This window comes from Lycorma delicatula, chromosome 8 (assembly GCF_047948215.1).
Source record: "Lycorma delicatula isolate Av1 chromosome 8, ASM4794821v1, whole genome shotgun sequence".
In the NCBI taxonomy this organism is placed as follows: domain Eukaryota; kingdom Metazoa; phylum Arthropoda; class Insecta; order Hemiptera; family Fulgoridae; genus Lycorma; species Lycorma delicatula.
The window spans coordinates 66,561,680-66,580,610 of NC_134462.1; the positions used below are offsets into that span (position 1 = coordinate 66,561,680).

At 28.1% G+C, this 18,931-nt stretch overlaps 1 protein-coding gene across 2 annotated transcripts in view; it reads right to left on the minus strand.

The window, feature by feature from the left end:
* Window positions 1-18,931, minus strand: part of LOC142328601 (juvenile hormone epoxide hydrolase 1-like) — a 47,756-nt gene that overhangs the window by 18,331 nt on the left and 10,494 nt on the right. For both annotated transcript variants that reach the window (XM_075372401.1, XM_075372402.1), the window contains exons 2-3: window positions 12,201-12,387; window positions 1,330-1,566 (exon numbers count right to left, since the gene is read on the minus strand). In XM_075372401.1, the coding sequence (XP_075228516.1) occupies window positions 1,330-1,566; window positions 12,201-12,377 (414 nt within the window). In that variant the 5' untranslated portion in view covers window positions 12,378-12,387. The remainder of the gene's footprint in view (window positions 1-1,329; window positions 1,567-12,200; window positions 12,388-18,931) is intronic.

Consider the following 18,931-nt stretch of genomic DNA (forward strand, 5'->3'; position numbering starts at 1 on the left):
TGAATGAATTGTGTATACTTCTGAACCAATTAAAACTATATTTTATATATACATATATATATATATATATATATACATATAATATCCTTTAGAATATCTTTTTAATAAAAAGCTTTATTATTAACAAAGTAAGAAAGCATACTTAATTATTATTATCAGAAAATTCAAATAATGTCTGTTACAATTTGGCATCTATAACTCGGTATTAAAGATGCCAGATATTATATTGCTAGTTCTAAGCTGAATTCTTTGTTAAGGTTTGCATATTTTTAATAACATGCAGTAATCTTCATTGGTAATGAGTATTGTAATTATACTACAGTTCCAGCAAAGGATATGGATTTTTCTGTTACTGTCAGCTACGGCATTTAAAACTATAACAGAATATAACTTAATTTTTTTTCATCCTAATGTTTGGAGATGATATTAATTGAAAAAATATAAAACTTTACGATGACCAAACCAAGTTTTATAAAAAAAATTTAAAAAACTTAAATTGAATGTATACCATTATCCTTGAGACCATCTTCAATGACATTATGAAGTAGGTTTTTAAAAGAATTTATTACAAAATGTGGTTCAATCTGTCAATGAGAAGTTTCTATTTTTCTGTAAATATTACATTAACCTAATAATTTTATAAGTTTTGTGCCTTCTTTTCATTATAGACTGAAAAAGTTAATCGCTCACTTTGATAAATGAAACTAAAGATGCCCGAATGTAAATCAAATTTCAAAGAATACGTTGCCCAGTATTCCTGTGTTCATAAACAGTACAAATTATAACTTCAAATCGGCCATCAGATTCATAATGAATTATGATGAATCTCTCAAATTTATTTATTTAATGAAGTTACTAAAAGTTTGAACAAAGTTAAACTCTGTGCAAAGCAACTTATTAGATTCAATTATAAAAAAAATTACAATGAAAGATAGAGAAAAAAAAATTCTATTTAAATTTTTAAGAAAATAAAAGTATTCATTGTTTTCTCCTCATTAAAAATGTATTATTTTCTAAACATAATAGTGATATTTGATTGATTGCCCATAACTAGTTATTATTCTTTGTAATTTAAATAGTTTTATAAAGTACTTGTAAGCTATGACTTTAAACTCAGAAAGTCACTACTGTATCATGATTCATGATTCTTTATTATGAAAACATTTTACCAATACCACCAATCAAATCTAGGATATTCTTATAATAGCCAGAAATACAATCAATCAATTTTAACAATATTTTAACTGTGCTAAGATTACTTAAATCATTAGTCTATGAGATTATATTATTACAATGATTTTAACCGATAAAAATTTTTGTAAAATATACCTTAGTTTGTGGTGGTTTAACATGTATAAAATGGATATTTAAATTACCAATTTCTATTTTAAATTGAGGCAGTGAATTTAAATATTTTTCTTGAGCACGCCATTTATATTTTGTTTGCCAAAAATTTATAACTTTCTTCAAATAATCTGTATTAAATCCATATTGAAATGCAACATCTTTTAATGGTGGTACAAAATCTCTTGCCATTGATAGTCTTTTACTGAGATCATCTAGAACCTGTAAGAAAAATAAGAATAAGTAGTTATGCTAGAGTCGTATGAAAAATTCTTAGCCTGACACAGAGGTAGCATAAATATGACCAAAATGATTATGATATTTTTCAATATGATCCTTTACATACTTTGTTATATTATTTTCTGTGTTGGCTAAAATAATATAATACAAGAGATAAAAATTATTATAAAGAAAGAAATCAAAGAAAAATACACATGGTTCAAGAAAAAATTGGATTAGCCAACCAACCATAATGAAAGAAATGAAACTGCAATAAATACAAAAATTAAATTCCACCAAAGAATTGTTAACATAGCTAGTATAAATTTAAATTAAGATAAATATTAATTGCTAAATACAGAACTAAAACATAATATAAAAAATGTATGCAAGACATTTAGCAGCAGAATTAACTAAAAAATCAATTAAAAAAGTAACCAACAAAAATAAAAAATAAGTAAAAAAAGACAAAAAAAAAAAAAAATAGTATAAAAAATAAACTAAATGAAAATAAAGCACTAATTATAGTGCATTAGTTATTAAAAAATATTATATAAAGAAAAGAGAAAATTTTATAAATAAAATACAAAACTGAAATATATCAGAAAGAAATTAAAAAAAAAATTATAAAAAATCTAATTAAAGAAAATGATTACAAGTTTATTTACATGGATCCAAGTTCACCAATTATGAGGACACAGGTAAAAATCCACAAAGAGAATTTACCGATAAGACCTATAATAAATTATACAAACACACCAGAATATAAATTAGCAAAATATTTAGCAAATATATTAAGACATGGGAATATTGAAAAACCAACATAGAAAAAAATTCAATTGAAATAGTAGAAAAATTAAAAATATAAGAATAACAGAATACTGCAGAATTCTATCATTTGAGATAGAAAATTTATATCCATCTATACCATTAAAAGAAACTAAATGAGAAAAAGATTAACTTGAAAGTAGAAATTATAAAAATTTTTGAAGCAATTCTTCAACAAAACAAATTTAAATTTAATAATAAAATATATAAAACAAAGGATGGATTAAGAATGGGTAACTCACAATTAGTGATACATAAGTGAAGTATTCTTACACAGAAAGAAATAATAATGAAGAAAAGATTCTGGAAGAAATGAACAAATTCCACCACATCATTAAATATACGATGGAAAAAGACAAAGATGAAACTATTAAATTTTTAGACCTAACAATAAAAAGAAATAATAATCTAGATTCTGAATTATACAAAAAGGAAACCTATACAGATAACATCATAGATTATTAGTAATAGAGCATAAATTAGCGGCTTTTAGATATATGATAGAAGACTACATAAATTACCATTTAAGAAACCAGCATATAAAAAAGAGTTAAACACTATTTCAAATAGCAAAAAATAAGTGGTATAAAACAGAAATGATCAGAACAATGAATAAAAATAGGAATAAATTAAATGAAGTTAAAACAACGATAAAGAAACTTTTAAATGGAGTAAATTAACATTTACTGGTAAAGAAATTTACTCAAATTTGAAATGGCTACAAGTACGAATAATAAACTAAAAAAAGACTTTAATAGTAACATAGAAGAAAAAGATATATAAAACAATAATGGTATGTTCAAAATAAATTGTAAATGCAACGTAACACAACATACATTGGGCAAACGGGAAGACAATTAAAATTAGAAATAACAAACACATGAGATCTTATAAAAATCAAAAACAAGCTTCTAATTATGCAACGCATTTAATAAAAGGACATACCCCAATGAAAATAGAGGAGTCAATGAAATGAATTCACAAATGTGTTAAAGAAAGAAGAATGAACATTTTAGAAAATCTAGAAATCTTTAAATTAAAAAGTAACAATAAAACAATCATAAATGAACAGATAAACAATCAAGCAGATATGATTTTCAAGAACCTCAATTAATTGGAAACAGTAGATAAATAAGTAAAACGAAAAGATAAGCATAACCATTAATTACAAATAAACAAGAAAAAGACCAGATAGGGCATGATACTAGATAAAGGGAGGGGCGTTGACTAAATGCTATATAAAGATTAACAGAAATTTAAAAGTACCAGTGCAGTAAGCTTTGACAATGTACTGGTTCCAAAATGTGTCAACATGCGATAAAAGAATGAAGCTAGGAAAGGTAAATAGTACTTAATGTAGAAACTGTTTAACAATTTTCCCAATGTAAAATTTACTATTTAATTTATTTATTAATTTTTCCAATTTACTAACTAGTAAATACATTGGGAAAAACGTTGATTGACAAGAAAAGAAATAATTAAAAGGCATAAATTAAGAAAAACCTTGATAATAAAAAAAAAAGCTTAAGACTACTTAAAACATATTCAATTCATAAACAAAAGAAATTTTATTGCCTGAGAGGGATTTTCTGTTCCTCTACCAGGTGCATCCCCTGATGGCGGATTGGGAAAGGCTCTATAAATATGTAGGGTAGATGGGAAATAAAATACCACCCGTAGATCAAAATAGAAGTCAAAACCCAAAGACATCTGTTCCTGTAGTGGGCAACATTTTGATCAGCGTCTATTTGAAAATTCTAGAACCTATAATTCTAGTTTTAATGATGATAAATTCTTACATGGAAGTCATCACAAATTAACTTCAATAATATACAATGGAGAATCTTTTTCAAAGAAAAGATACGCAAGTAGTAAAAATCCACCGACCCTCTAAAACTGTACAACCTGTCATCTCAGATTTTGCGATGCAAGATTTGAAAGAGAAGAACAAATAGGAGTGTTCTGGATGCTTAACTTCAAAACTCAAATTCAAACACAGATATTTTCTTCGCACCCTAAATGTTAATTCTCTTTTAAAAACAGGAAAATAAATGGAGCTAATAAAACTTCTAAATAAATTTCACTATACAGGAAACTAGATTTAATGATGAAAATAATTCTGTTTATGAAAATTTCAAAATCTTAAAAAGAAAATCTGCAGAAATAATTAAATCTATCACTAACCTTCTTGTATTTGGCACAGCTTTTCTAGAGGAAAAATCTTACGGAAATAACATTATAGGATTTAAATTTCCCACGAATAGAATCTCAATCCTGATAATTAAATGCAAAAATAAATCCTACGATTTTATTAACTGCCACGCACCAATAAAACACGATAATATTAAAAACAAGGAAAAGTTTTGGCATCAGTTACAAGATGAAATCTCTACATTAAATCCTAAACATATTAAAATCCTCCTGGGTGTCTTTAATGCACAAACTGGAAAAGAAAAAGATGTTAAAATTAAGAGGAAATATCCAGCTCATAAAAAGACAAATACAAATGGAAAAAGATTAACAAATTTCGATAAATTTTTTTAATTAAAATTAATGTCTACTTGTTTACAAAAACATCCAAGAAAATTAAAAGCATGGAGATCACTCTACAATTTGTTAGGGAAGTTTCAAGTAGACCATATGGCAATTTCATATAACATCTGAAAAATTATCAATGTAAGTCAGAAAATTAGGATTTTGATTCAGATCTAATGAAAATTAAATTCAAATTGAAGCCAAAACCTCAACTCAAAAAAACAGTAAAATAATATATAAGAAAATATAAAATAGAACAACTGAAGATCAATTAAAACATTCTAAATGAATTTCAGGACAAAATTGCTTCTATAAAATAAAACAAATGGACATTTTAAAAAACAAAATTTTACGAGTATCTGCAGAGACACTTTCTAAAGCGAAAGAAATAAATTTTCTTGATGAAATGAAACCTGTGAAGAAATGTTAAAAGAAAGATAAAGAATATGGAAAGAATACAACTCGAAGGCTAACAAAATTAACATGGAAAGGTGGAACAAAATTAAAAAAGAATTTCTAAAATAATTCGAAATGAGAAAAAATATGATCATGAACAATTAAAAACATTACAGGCAAATTTTCAAAAGAACTCTCATGATTTCTACTATATGTTCAAATCTAAAATAAATAGATATCAACTATTTTGTAACAATTTTAAAAATGAAAAATTTGAACTAATAATGAACCCAGAATTAAATCTTAAAGCTATAACAAAATACTTTGAAAACCTACTCAACTGTCTGGATCCATCAGAAAAATTTAAATTCAAAATAAATGAGAACAAAGCACACTTTTTGAAACCACCTGACAAAAAAGAAATAAAAGAAGTAATAAAAATCCTCAAAAACAACAAAGCAAGCAAAGCAGATAACACTGTTGCAGAAATTCTTAAATTTGCTCCTGATACTTTAGATGGAAAACTAGAAACTGCATTTAAAGAAATCTGGGTTACAGAGAAAATAGATGAATGCAGCGATAAATCCAGAACTGGAAGAAAGTGGTGATACATCCACTTCATAAAGAGGGTAATAAGGCAGATTTTAATAACTATAGAAGGATCTCCCTTCTGTCAATACCATACAAAATTCTAAGCAAAGTTCTATTAAATAGAATTCAACCATTCCTTAAAAATTAATTAGGGAAGTATCAGAACAGTTTTCGACCAGGAAGAAGAACAAAAAAAAAAAGCTGAACAAATTTTCAGTTTTAAAACAATTCTGCAGTACCATAAAATTAAAAACCAAAATTTAGTAGCAATTTTTGTTGATTTTCAAAAAACCTATGATACAATTCACAGAGAATCACTTTTCCAAGTTCTCCAGGAATTCAAATTCGATCAAAAATCTATAAATATTATTAAATAAACATTAATAAATTTCCAGAGAAAAAGAACATATTAAAAAAGCCTACCATGGAAACTAGAAAGAAGAAAGAATGGTTAAAAATATTTAATCATTCTTTCTTAATGATTCCAACAGGAAAGGCAGGAGGAAATTGAATACTATTTATTGTGATCCAACAAAAAAAAATATTTTATTAAAAGACCAACAAACATAAAATTTGTTATATACAAAAATTAGGTAAATAAAAGTTCAAAACAAATAATAGTTTAATTTCAAGAGACTACAAAAAATACAACAAAATTTAATTCTTTTAAAAATATCTATCCCCCAAGTCTAATGAGTTAGACTTTTATAATTTTATAACCAAAATTAAAAAAATCTCATAAACAACAAAAAGTAATAACTTATAATTGTAAATAATATAAAACTAGGCATAATATTTCTTTTTTTAATAAAATAAATTAAAAAGAAAATTATTTAAATGACTTTTTCATCCTTGTAAGATATTCCATTAATTAAAATTATATTTGGCTATAACTCTGGAATCAATGAAAATAAGTAACACTTATGAAATATTATTGAAAAGCTCTCAATGAGGGCTTATTACTGCAGCTAAGAAAAAGCCAAAAATTCAAATCTTTTAGGATTTTGGGCTTTTTTGGTTCAGTTGATAAAATCAAAAGGAGAGGCACAACTAGATGTTACAACAGTCCAAATCCAAAATTTCAACATCCTACAAATAATTGTTTTTTTGTTATGCGAGTAACATACGTATGTACAGATGTCACTCTCAAACTAGTCAAAATGAATTCAGGGATAGCCAAAATGGATATTTCTGATGAAATCTGAAAATTTTAACGATCACAATCCTTCCTTTACTTCGTACAAGGAAGTAAAAAGAAAATTATTTTTAAAAACTGATTAATTAATAACAAAAACAAAGAAAAGGCATTTTTCAATAAAATACAGATTTAAAACCCCCTGGAAAGAGAAAATTTAAAACCAAAATTCAATAAAAGGTAAAAGATGGACACAAAGAAACCTTAAAAACAAAGAGTAACAAATAAAAGGATACTATTCTAAAAATACAGAAAACCACAGTATAAAACATTAAAGTGCTAGAATTTGGATCAAGAAAAACAAAGAAAATTTAAAAGTTAAATTTCATGCTACAATAAAAATAGAAACCAACTTCTTTAAAGACAATTTTTAAAAAGAACACAAATTAAAAACGTGACAAAAATATAATAAAAAAGAAGTACTGATAAGTTAAAGGAAAAGTAATTGTATCAGAGAAAAGAGAGAAGAGAATCAAATCTTTAGGATAATATTAGTGGTGATAAGTGGGTTGGGAGGAGGGGACTCAACCCAATAATTTTCCGTTTCTCCTTTCTGAAACTCATGACATATACAAGACAGATACATAATAAATCAAAATTAAATGATTTATAATCATTTAATTTTATTTTAAATTTGTATAAGAACTATAAACATAACAATACCTAGGTTTTTAATCAAATTTTCAATTAAATTTTTTAAGTAATCTTTTTCTTACACCAATATTTAATAAGAAAAATTTTAATTTAACTAGAGTGAACTTTATAAGTAGTACATAAATATGCATGGTAAATTATATATAATTTTATATCTTATTAACTAATATTATGCAAATTTAAAGTAATGGCTTGATTGAATTATTTAATTCATTGATTAGTTATATTAGAACTTACACAAGCTATTTTAGACGCAGATGATATGACTGGACACTATTGACCTATTATTTGGTTAAAGATTATCATGCATGGAAATATAAATTCTTAAATAAACAGTAATAAAAATAAAACTACATAAAAATGTTAATATTAATGCTATTTTCACTTTAAAAAGTCAATTATAACAAAGCGAATACGAAGTGCTATTCCCAAACCCAACTGGAATCTTTCCTTATGTTACATTTGAGTGGCAAGTGAATCTCTTTTATTCCAATACTCTTGTCTAGCGATTATAACTGTCCAGTTTCCTGATGAACAGAGACAAAAAATATTTGGAATGTTTCATACATATAAATACTTTTTATTGAATAAGAATATAATATGATGGGATATTCCATCTCTTCATGTTTGAAATATTATTTAACTTCTGGGAATTTTCAAGCATTTTGTAACTAATATCTATGAATTCCATAGTTCATCATTTTTTCCAATTTCATTACCCCTTTTGGCAAATGTGACGACTCATTGAATGTTTGCTATATAGCTGAATAATCCTATCCAATTTTTAAAAATAATATTTTCTATCATTCCAATACAAAAAAGAACTGCTACCAAAAAAAATAGCAGATTTTATTTTATTTATAGATAAACCTGAATAGCTTTCGTTTTGAATTTACGGAATTTTTAAAAACCATTTGATCTTTTGTCTTATAAATTCTATTCACTAAGAGTTTTTCTGTGAGATAAATAAGAATAGGGCATAATTATAAAGTATACCGTATATTTATTCAGTTGCATTTTATCATAAAATGATCAATGTTCATACAGACTTTTATATTCAACTGAATAAGCAAAAAAAAAAAAATTAATTACTGCTATCAAATTTCAAATGGAATTTCTATTATAGATTTTACAATGATTCATTTATTACAAATACTACACAATTTTTAATTACATTGTAGAAGATTTACCATTGACAAAGAAGTAAACTTAAAGAATTGAAAACAACAACAAATAACCACAGATGATATTAAATTAGAAAAATGATAAAAAATTGAAATGATTCCACATCAAATCCCCTCCCAAAACAGAGGAGTAATATGGGCACAAGAAAAAATTCAAAAAGAACAAAAAACGTGAGAAAAAAGATATCTAAATGAAAGTTGTACTTTAGCTGGTCAAAAGAAGAAAAAAGTACTTGATAATATATTGCTAATTTACAATTATTAATAATTATTATTGCAGTATATTTTAATACCGATATTTATGTATTGATGTAAATATTATATAATTTAGAAACAGTGAAATGCGTAATTAAAAAAAAAAAATCTGATATGAATAACACATGACTTCCTTGTACACCTATTAAATTATTACATTTACACATTTAAAAAAAAAAATGAAACGTACATAAAATTTTATTTCATTAAAAACTTGTAATATTTTTCACTTTCTTTTTGTTATTGAATTATATTATTCATCGCAAATTTTTTTTACAGTGAGAGGTCAATTATTATTAATAAATAAATATATTTAAATTTTAAAAAATAAGGAGATGAAGTCTGATTTGAACCAATGTGCCTTCCCCCTAAGATCCAAATATTTCATTAATTAAAATTTTATTTGGCTATAACTCCGGAAACAATGAAATTAATAATACTTCTTATATATAATTTAAAAGCTCACAATGAGGGCTTATTACTGCAGTTAAGAAAATAACCAAAATTCAATTTTTTTGAATACTTTTTTGGATACTTTTGAATGCTTTTTTGGATACTTCTGGTTCAGTCAATTGCACTACTAATTGCAAAAGGGGAGGTGCACAACTAGATGTTACAGCAGTCCTAAATCCAAAATTTCAACATTCTATGGCTAATCATTTATGAGTTATGCGACGTACATACGACGGTTGCCCGTCATGCAACCACAGAGGATGAGCCAGTACTTCAAAGTTGAGTTTCTGGAGCGTTTCAGCAGTGTGGGCAGCAGTATGTGGATGGGCATTGTCGTGCATCAACACAACACCTTTCGACAGCAGTCCTCGGAGTTTGCTTCGAATTGCAGGCTTCAGCTTGGCAGTAAGCATCTCACTGTAACGCGCTGTTTATTGTAGTGCCGTTTCCTCATAATGTTCCAGTACTTAGCCTTGTGAGTCCCAAAAAACCATAAGCATCAGTTTTTCTGCGGATGGTTGGGTCTTGAACTTTTTTTTGCGGGATGAATTTGGATGTATCCATTCCATACTCTGCCATTTACTCTCTGGCTCCTAATGATGGATCCATGTTTCTTCACCAGTGAGATTCTGTCTAAGATGTTCCGTTCGTTACAATAGCGATCCAAATGTTTTTGGCAGATGTCCAAGCGTGTTTGTTTATGCAACTGCGTGAGTTGTTTTGGGACCCACCTTACACAGACTTTATGAAATCAAAGTCTGTTGTGGATGTTTTCATAGGTAGAACCGTGACTAATTTGCAGACGATGTGCCACTTCATCGATAGTTATTCGTCTGTCTAAGAAAACCATGCCACGTGCATGCTCAATGTTTTCCTCATTTGTGGTGGTAAATGGTCGTCCGGCTCCTTCCTTGTGCGTAACACTTGTGTGACCATTTCTGAATTTTTCAATCCATTCGTAGACACTCTGTTGCAGCAACACATTGTTCTCGTGCTGTACCGAAAGTCTTAGATGAATTTTGGCCTCTGATACACCTACTTACCACAAAGAACAGATCACTGAATGTTGCTCTTCTTTGGTGCAAACGGAAAGTGGAGCAGCCACGGTTAACGACAGGGCAGCGATACTGGAACTAACCTAGCAGCATCAAAGCTGCACAGATATAACTACAATTAAACCACGCATGCGTCATCTATGCAACACGACAGTACTTCCAAAATAAACAAAAATATAACTAAATTGCGGATAATAATTGACTTACCCTTGTACAAACAAAGGATTACACCTTAACACACTTGAAAATGATAGAAATATATAAACATACAAAAACACACAAAGATATACTAAATGGGCAACCATAATTCATGATGTATTCTTCAAGCACATTCTTAAAATGTTTTTTAAATCAAGAAAAAAATCTGCCAATAGTACATCTGTTTATACATGAAAAAAGCAGCACCGTCACTGAGGATGGTTATAAGAATGAATGAAAATTTTGAGGAAAGTTTTTAAAAAACATTTTATTATATAATCTAGATCAATATGTTTGAAAGTTTGAAATTTCAAATTGTTATTATTATTACATCAATGTTAATAAAATTTATTGTAGTATAAATATTTTTAATCAATTATTCAAAAAATAAATTATCTTTTTTTAAAAATGAGTAATAAAAGTTTTGATTTATGAACATTTTCAAGAAATGCATATGTAATATTTATCAATCCTATATACTCATATGGTGCTGATTAATGAGATATAAAAATTACATAAGCTTTTTTAAAAGAATTTATACTTAATAATAATAATACTTATTAACATTAATTATTATGATATTGAATAATTACTGAAAATTAATAACATATTTCAGTTATAAATAATGATTTGTATATGTAATATTTTAAAATAAGTAATATTAAAAATTTTTTGCCTTTAAAATTTTAGTTAGTGGTTAACAAACAAAAAATGGTATTAAAGGTTTTTGTTGTATATATTTAACAAATTAATAATTATAATCATATTTTTAATTTTTTACCAATCCCTAAATTTATCTTAAACCTACCAATATTATTTTCAAATTCTTCACCCCCTCCCCCAATTTATCTTAATACTCTTGGTTGATACTGAATAGCAAAGTTTCATTTCAGGGCGAGTTGACTTGAAACTTTTTAAAATAGATTGCCACTAACAATAAACTGCAACTAGGTCTACAGCAAGTTGAAATGCTATAATCATGAATAAGGTGATCAAAAATCAAAATGTAGTTAGATCTTGATTAATATGTGGCCAGATGATTTGGAATTCATTTTATACAACTGTACACCATACCTTGAATTTAATGTTATTATGGTTTTTATTTATTTATTTTTAAACTGAGTGCTTATTTAAGGAAATTGAGTAGTTTGAAGCATTATTATTATTATGTTTATCTACTTTTCCCCCCCCACGTTACTAGATTAAGAGATTTGTTAATTATTTATGTTTTTATTTACAGACATGAATTTTTACCATAATTTTTTAAATGTAGTTGCACTATTTTGTGCTTACCTGATCTGATATATTTATGGTGAACGGTTGTACATTCACCTTCTTTTCTTTAATAATATCCTTTCGGTAAACCATATCAATTGGTGGGATTGTTGGTGGCACTGCTAAATTGTATATTTGATAACTTATCAATAATGCTACACCACTCACAAAAATTCCAATCGCTCGCATCAGCATGATGACAGTTCTGTAAAAAGAAAAAAAAGATAAATAAATAACCTTAAATTTTAAATATAAATTGTAGTCTATTATATTGATTTTAAATACAATGTAGTCTACGAAGTAAACCTAATGATTGTTTAAATTTACTCACAAGGTGGATGAACAAACAGTTTTCCTCATCTAAAGAAGAAAATACAGAATAAGAAAAAATGAGTAGCGAGAGAGCAAGTAAACATAAAAAAAAGAGAAAAGAGAGAAATGATAAAAGATGACCTGCTGCTTAAACACAAGCTCTTTTATAGATTCTTTATGGCAGGGGTAATCTCATTAAAATCCTCAACATAAATGGGGATTGTGGTAACAATTGAAGGTTAGAAATAGCACGTTATTCACGAATAATTTTTCTGGTAACTATTCAATAAACATTGCAACATATTACTTTCCTTCCAAAAACAAAAAGACAAAAATATGAGAGTAAGATCAAACTTGTATGAGGAAAATATTTGCCAGCCTTTATAGAATTGCATGTAGAAGTAAACATAAAAAATCATTCACACCTATTTGTATAACATATGTGAATGCAAATCACTGGGTTATTTTATTCAGGTTTTATATTTATAATCTAAAGGACTGATTTTACTTGTAATGAATTTACTTTAAAAAATGTTATTTACTTCCTAAGAAAGACCAAAAAAGGAAGCTTAATATAAAATTAATTTATATAAAAATTTTTTTTGGATCCATGTTTTTATCATTAGTTATAAAATATTGTTCAATTCAGTACATTGGAATGAGATTTACTCTTTAAACTATCAATATATTGTTTAATACACTGTTTAATTAATCTTATAATTCTCAGACTTATAATTTTAATTATATTTTCTTAAAATATTTGAGTAATGTATACTACTTGATCAGCAATAACAATACATGATTTTTATAAAATGTAAATGGTTTATTAAGATGGAGAAAGAAAAGAAATGCTTTCTGTTTACTTCTTAATCTGCTACCCGTGCATTTAATTAATGTATACAAACCAATATTTATGATAATTAAATGTTTAATTTCTCTGAGTGAATTACCATAATCAAATTTTAATTGTATATTAATTAATTATTATTTTTTACTAGCAGACCCAGCAATGCTTCACTATTGCTAGATTTGAATATATATATATATATATATATAAATGAACAAAATTGAAAGTTTGATGAGACTTTATCAAAATGAACATTATGGAACTTCATAAAATTTAACCTTTCCCTTTTACTCCATATAATTTTTACCATACTCCCTCTCATGTTCTCCCATTTCTCTCTTTCCCTTTCCTCATTCCCACTTTATTTTCCCCTTATGTCCCTTTCCTCCTTTCCCATTCCACTTCCCCCTTTTTCCTTTTTCCCCGCGCATAAATCGGTCCAGTAGTTTTTTAATCTATAGCGGCGAACACATATCACAAACAATGAAATGGAATTATATTATATTTAGTATAGCGTATATTGCTATTTTTGTGTCCAACAGACAGCACTGTTTTTAAAAAAAAAAATGTTTTTACCTGTCACAGGTGTGACATCTTAGGTATATCAATAGTAAGTACATAAAAACACGTGTATTCAAATGTAATGTTGTGTCAAACTTTCAGAGCAATCAGTGAAGAACTTTTGGAGATTTAAGATTTTGAACAAATGAACATTTACATTTTTATTTATATAGAAGATTATATATTTAACTGTTTGGATGTGTGTGAGATATTAATTTGTAAAATTTATGTGTCTTCTTTTGAAAAGGGATGTGTTTATTAAAAAATAAATAAATAAATCGTATGGTTACACTTTTGTTCATTGTATTTTAAGCTTGTAATGGGTTCATACAAATTTATTTTAAAATTTTTGCCTGTTATATCAGTTAAAATATTTTTGCAATCCTTTCCTAATCTTTATTTTGTATGTATCTGCTTTATATGTAATGACAGGTTTTTTAATCTTTATTATCTGTTTTACAAGCTATTTTTTTTCATATTATTGCTTTTATTTTATCCTATTTCAATTGCTTGAATTATAAAGAATAATATAATTTATAATCTAATAAGGGAAAATTTATAAGAAAAGTGATGTAATTCCTATCTGATAAAGAGAAGGTTATAATTCCAACAAAATCAACCGATACATAGTGTACTTCTGAAGGTATTTTGAAAGCATTAAGTAAAAAAATATTTTTAGAAATATAAATTAAAATGCAGAAAATTCATGTTTATTAAATTAATATTACTTAAAAACTCATAAACAAAATTATATTGTTTTTTTAATAGGAAATATTTTTATTTAATTTGAAATAGATTTTAGGTAGAAGGTTTCAGATGATTACATAATTAATTAAACATGTTAGTGGAAACATAATAAATCTTTTCTTATAGACTGAAGCATTATGATGTACAACACCAAAGAATTCTGTTGCATTATTTAAAAAGCTGAAGTTCTTTTTATAAATTTAGTAGCACTTTTATAAACACAAATACTTAGTATTAGTAAATGTGATTTATATATATTGATTCCAGACACTGATCTGACTAACTGTTTTGCATTCTAAAAATTCTTATATTTTTAGGGTATTGTAAATGATACCCTAAGGATATTGTACACAAAATTATAATAAATGTTTTATATTTTCAGCAAATTATTATTTAGGAATTACATAGTTATAATATTGCAATATTTAACAAATGTTTTTAGGGATGACATTTTTTATATAATTTTAATATTAATGAAAGTATAAGCCAAAAATTATATAAATACATTGCAATCAATTATTAATTATTCATGAACAAATAAAGGTAATTTATATTTTAAAACTATATTTTAGTATATTTAAACCTGGTAATCTTATCTTACAAGTTATTAGAAACCAAACAAGGTCATAATGTCATTTCTAATGACAATAATATATGCAGGAAACAATATACTGCAATTAAGTGGATATAATAGTAGTATGATTAGTTGAGTATCACTAATTATTATTACTATTAGTTATCATCTAGGATTACTCATTTTCATAGCATATTATTGTTGTATAATTTATTGTTTAATGTTATGTAATCTCAACAACCATTTACATATTCATGAAATTAATTACATCGCAAAACTAAACTAAATGTTGTTGTTTGTGTGTCTGTAATTAATAGGATCAATTCTGTAATGATTTCTTCATTATTATTAACAAAAATATCTTATTTCAGACAGCAAATTACAAAATTTCTATTCAATAATTTATAATGTGATTAATGATGTTTATTTATTTAAATCATATAAAAAGAGGGTTTTACTTCAAAATTATTAAAGTAAACAACAAATTATAAATGACTTGTTTTCAAATTAGTGGAATTTAAATAACATTTTTCACCAGAACGCAAAAGAGGGCAGACTACTGCTCATTCCTAAATCAAAACTGACTTATCGGGTGATCTGTCTTCTGTCTACTTTGGGCAAACTATACGAGAGGTTATTGGCTGAGAGAATCTGGACTGAATTAAATGAGACAGGGGGTCTTTCGCCAGTCCAATATGGGTTCATAAAGGGCAGATCTACTGTGGATGCCCTTCATATAGTGATGAACTGGATAGAGAAGAGGCAGGGCGTGCCCCAGGAGGACCAGAAAGATTCCCTTGATGGTCCTCCTGGATGTCTGCAATGCTTTTAATAGCATCGCTTGGGAGGTGGTGATGAAAGAATTGCACAACAGAAACATCAGTTCATATCTGAGAGCGACTATAAGAGATTTCCTCTCTGACAGAGAACTAATCGTGATGACAGAGGAGGGTGAAGTCAGGTTCTAGATGAAGGGGAGCATGTTGCAAGGATCTGTTCTTAGCCCTCTCCTTTGGAACCTTACCTTCGATGGAATTCGCTGAAGAAGTTAAATTAATAGCCTATGCTGACGATCTGGCGATGTTAGTCAGGACGATCAGAAGATGATGTGGAGAGGTCGGCTAATAGAGCTATAAATCGTTTAGTATATGGTTAAGGTCACGATGACTGTACCTTGAGCCGAAAAAGACCCAGGTGCTCGCAGTAGTAGGACGGCACAGAATTCAACGGATCAACATTTTGGTAGACGGTCACCAAGTAGAAATGATGCCACTTGTAAAATACTTAAGTGTGTGGTTTCAGAAGTCGGGATTATACCAATAGCACCCTCAGCAAAATTCGGATAAGGCAGAGAAAGTAATGAAATCCCTGGGACGGCTGATGGGTAGCACATGGGGTAACGGGCAGCGAAACTGAGGGTTTTGTTGTCTACGGCGACCTCGGGTGGTTCTTTATGCAGTCTCCGCTTAGTTTGCCGCTTTCAGTAGAAACATGTGAGGAAGTTAAACGCACTCCAAAGAAGATCCAACCTGAAAATCACTACAGCATATCGGATGGTCTCCACCGCAGCGGTGGGAGTCCTAGCGGGGGTCCCACCAAACCAGCTACTGGCCCTCTAACGAAAGCATATTTATGAAGGAATGGACAAAGAAGGGACTGCCAAACTTTTAATACGAGAATGACAAGAAATATGGGACTGCGCAGACAGGCGCCTGGATGTGCCACTTGATACCCAAACTGGAGCCATGGGGATGTGGAATATTATTCTTCCCAGCTCCTCTCTGGTCACGGAGGGTTTGGTGACTATTTAAGTAAATTACGAAAAAAACAGTTACCCAACTGTGTGTTATTGTGGGCTTTTGAACTCCGCTCAGCATACTTTCTTAAAATGTCCAAGATGGTAGAAAACCAGAGAGAGGACACGCCTGAGGGATGTCACCCCTGATACTATTGTATCGTTCGTGTTCCGAGGCTCAGAGGAATGGAAGGCGATTGAAAAACTGGCAAGGGGCATTCTAACAGAAAAAGAAAAAGAGTGGGCTAGCGACATGGGGTCTTGAAGAAAAAAAAGACCGAGTCCCGGTAGCTGGGGAGGGCCCAGGAACAACATAGTCAGATCCGGCTCACCCTCCGCTGGCCATTTGGGGCAGGCAAAATGGGGTTTTAAATCAGAATGGACAGACCGAGTCCCGGTCCCTGGAGGGGGCCCAGGAACAACATAGTCAGGCCTGGCTAACCCCTCTGGCGATTAGAGGCAGGCAAATGGGGAACAGAAATAAATTAAGTAAAAGATCCAACTGGCAAACCGACCTGCCGTACTAGATATTATGTCGGTGGTAGGAAGGCTCATTTTAGTTAGAAGGACACTCACCTGGGCTGAGTCATGCTTAAATGCAGATCCAGCGCAGGCGAGTAGGGATAAAAAAATACCTTTTTTACATAATTAACAGGTCCCTGCCTTAAAATGGTTAGGAACCCACCTTAGTATACAATAGGGCACTTTGTTATTTTTCAAATATAATACTGTTGGTAAAATAACTATTATACACAATTTTCAGAACAGCATACCAAAATTCCATTTGACTTCCACAAGCACTTTTGGCTATTCTGCTATCTTCAGGAGGAATTTATAATAAAAATATATAAAAAATGTAAAATTCAAATAATAAAATTAAATACATAACAATTGATCGTCATTTTGTAATGTTAAAGTCATAAGTTAAAGTAATTATGTCTGTTTTATAAGAGTATCAAAATTGTTATCTATAAGTAGATAAAAATTTATCTCGTATATATAACAATTGATACACTTATTGTTTGTGTGTGTGTGTGTGTGTGTGTGTGTGTGCATGTTTAGTAATTGATTTGAGCCAGGAATAGTTTATAAAAAGATATATATTTTGTAATTTATTTATTATGATTATTTAGTTTTATCATCTTCTTTGATAGAGCATGTGTTTCGTTATTGCACTCTCATATTCAGTTCCCAACTGTTTATTATAACAAGTTTTTATCCACCTTGTAAAAATATACTACTTTAAGCTTATAAGTTATTAATTTCTAATAATGTTGTAGTTATCTACAACTGGTCCAATAAAAGGTCAGTCAAATAAAGATAACTTACATATCATGGAGTGTTTTAGATTAACTGGTTATTGAAAATTTCAGTATCTTTCGAAGTTCATTGCAATATATTTTCTCAATAAAAATCTTTTAAACATAAGTATAATTAATTAAAATAGTATGATAAGAATAAACTCAGACAAAAATTACAAAAAAATAATTTAATTTCATACAGTTATTGTAAATTTAATTAAAATCATACATATCTTCAACTGAATTGTTCCCTTTTAATACTCGTATTTTAAATCATAATAAAAACTCTATTTACATCATATCTGTAATTGGTTTTTAACCAGTATTGATGTTGCACCATTAAGTTATCAGTTTCATGAGAGGATAGCATTACTGTAGATATTATTAAAATTGTTGAATAATTCTGCAGGACCTTTGTTAAAAATCAGTAAAATATTTACAATTTAATTTTCTACCCTACTGGTGTACATTGATCATTACTGTTCAATTGATGTCAGTGTCCCATGAGTGGTGGCCATATTCTGAACAACTGTTGTGAAATAGTGTAAGAAAAAGGATTTTTTTAAATGTGTGAACTATAGCAATATCATATTTTTTTATAAAATTCTTTAT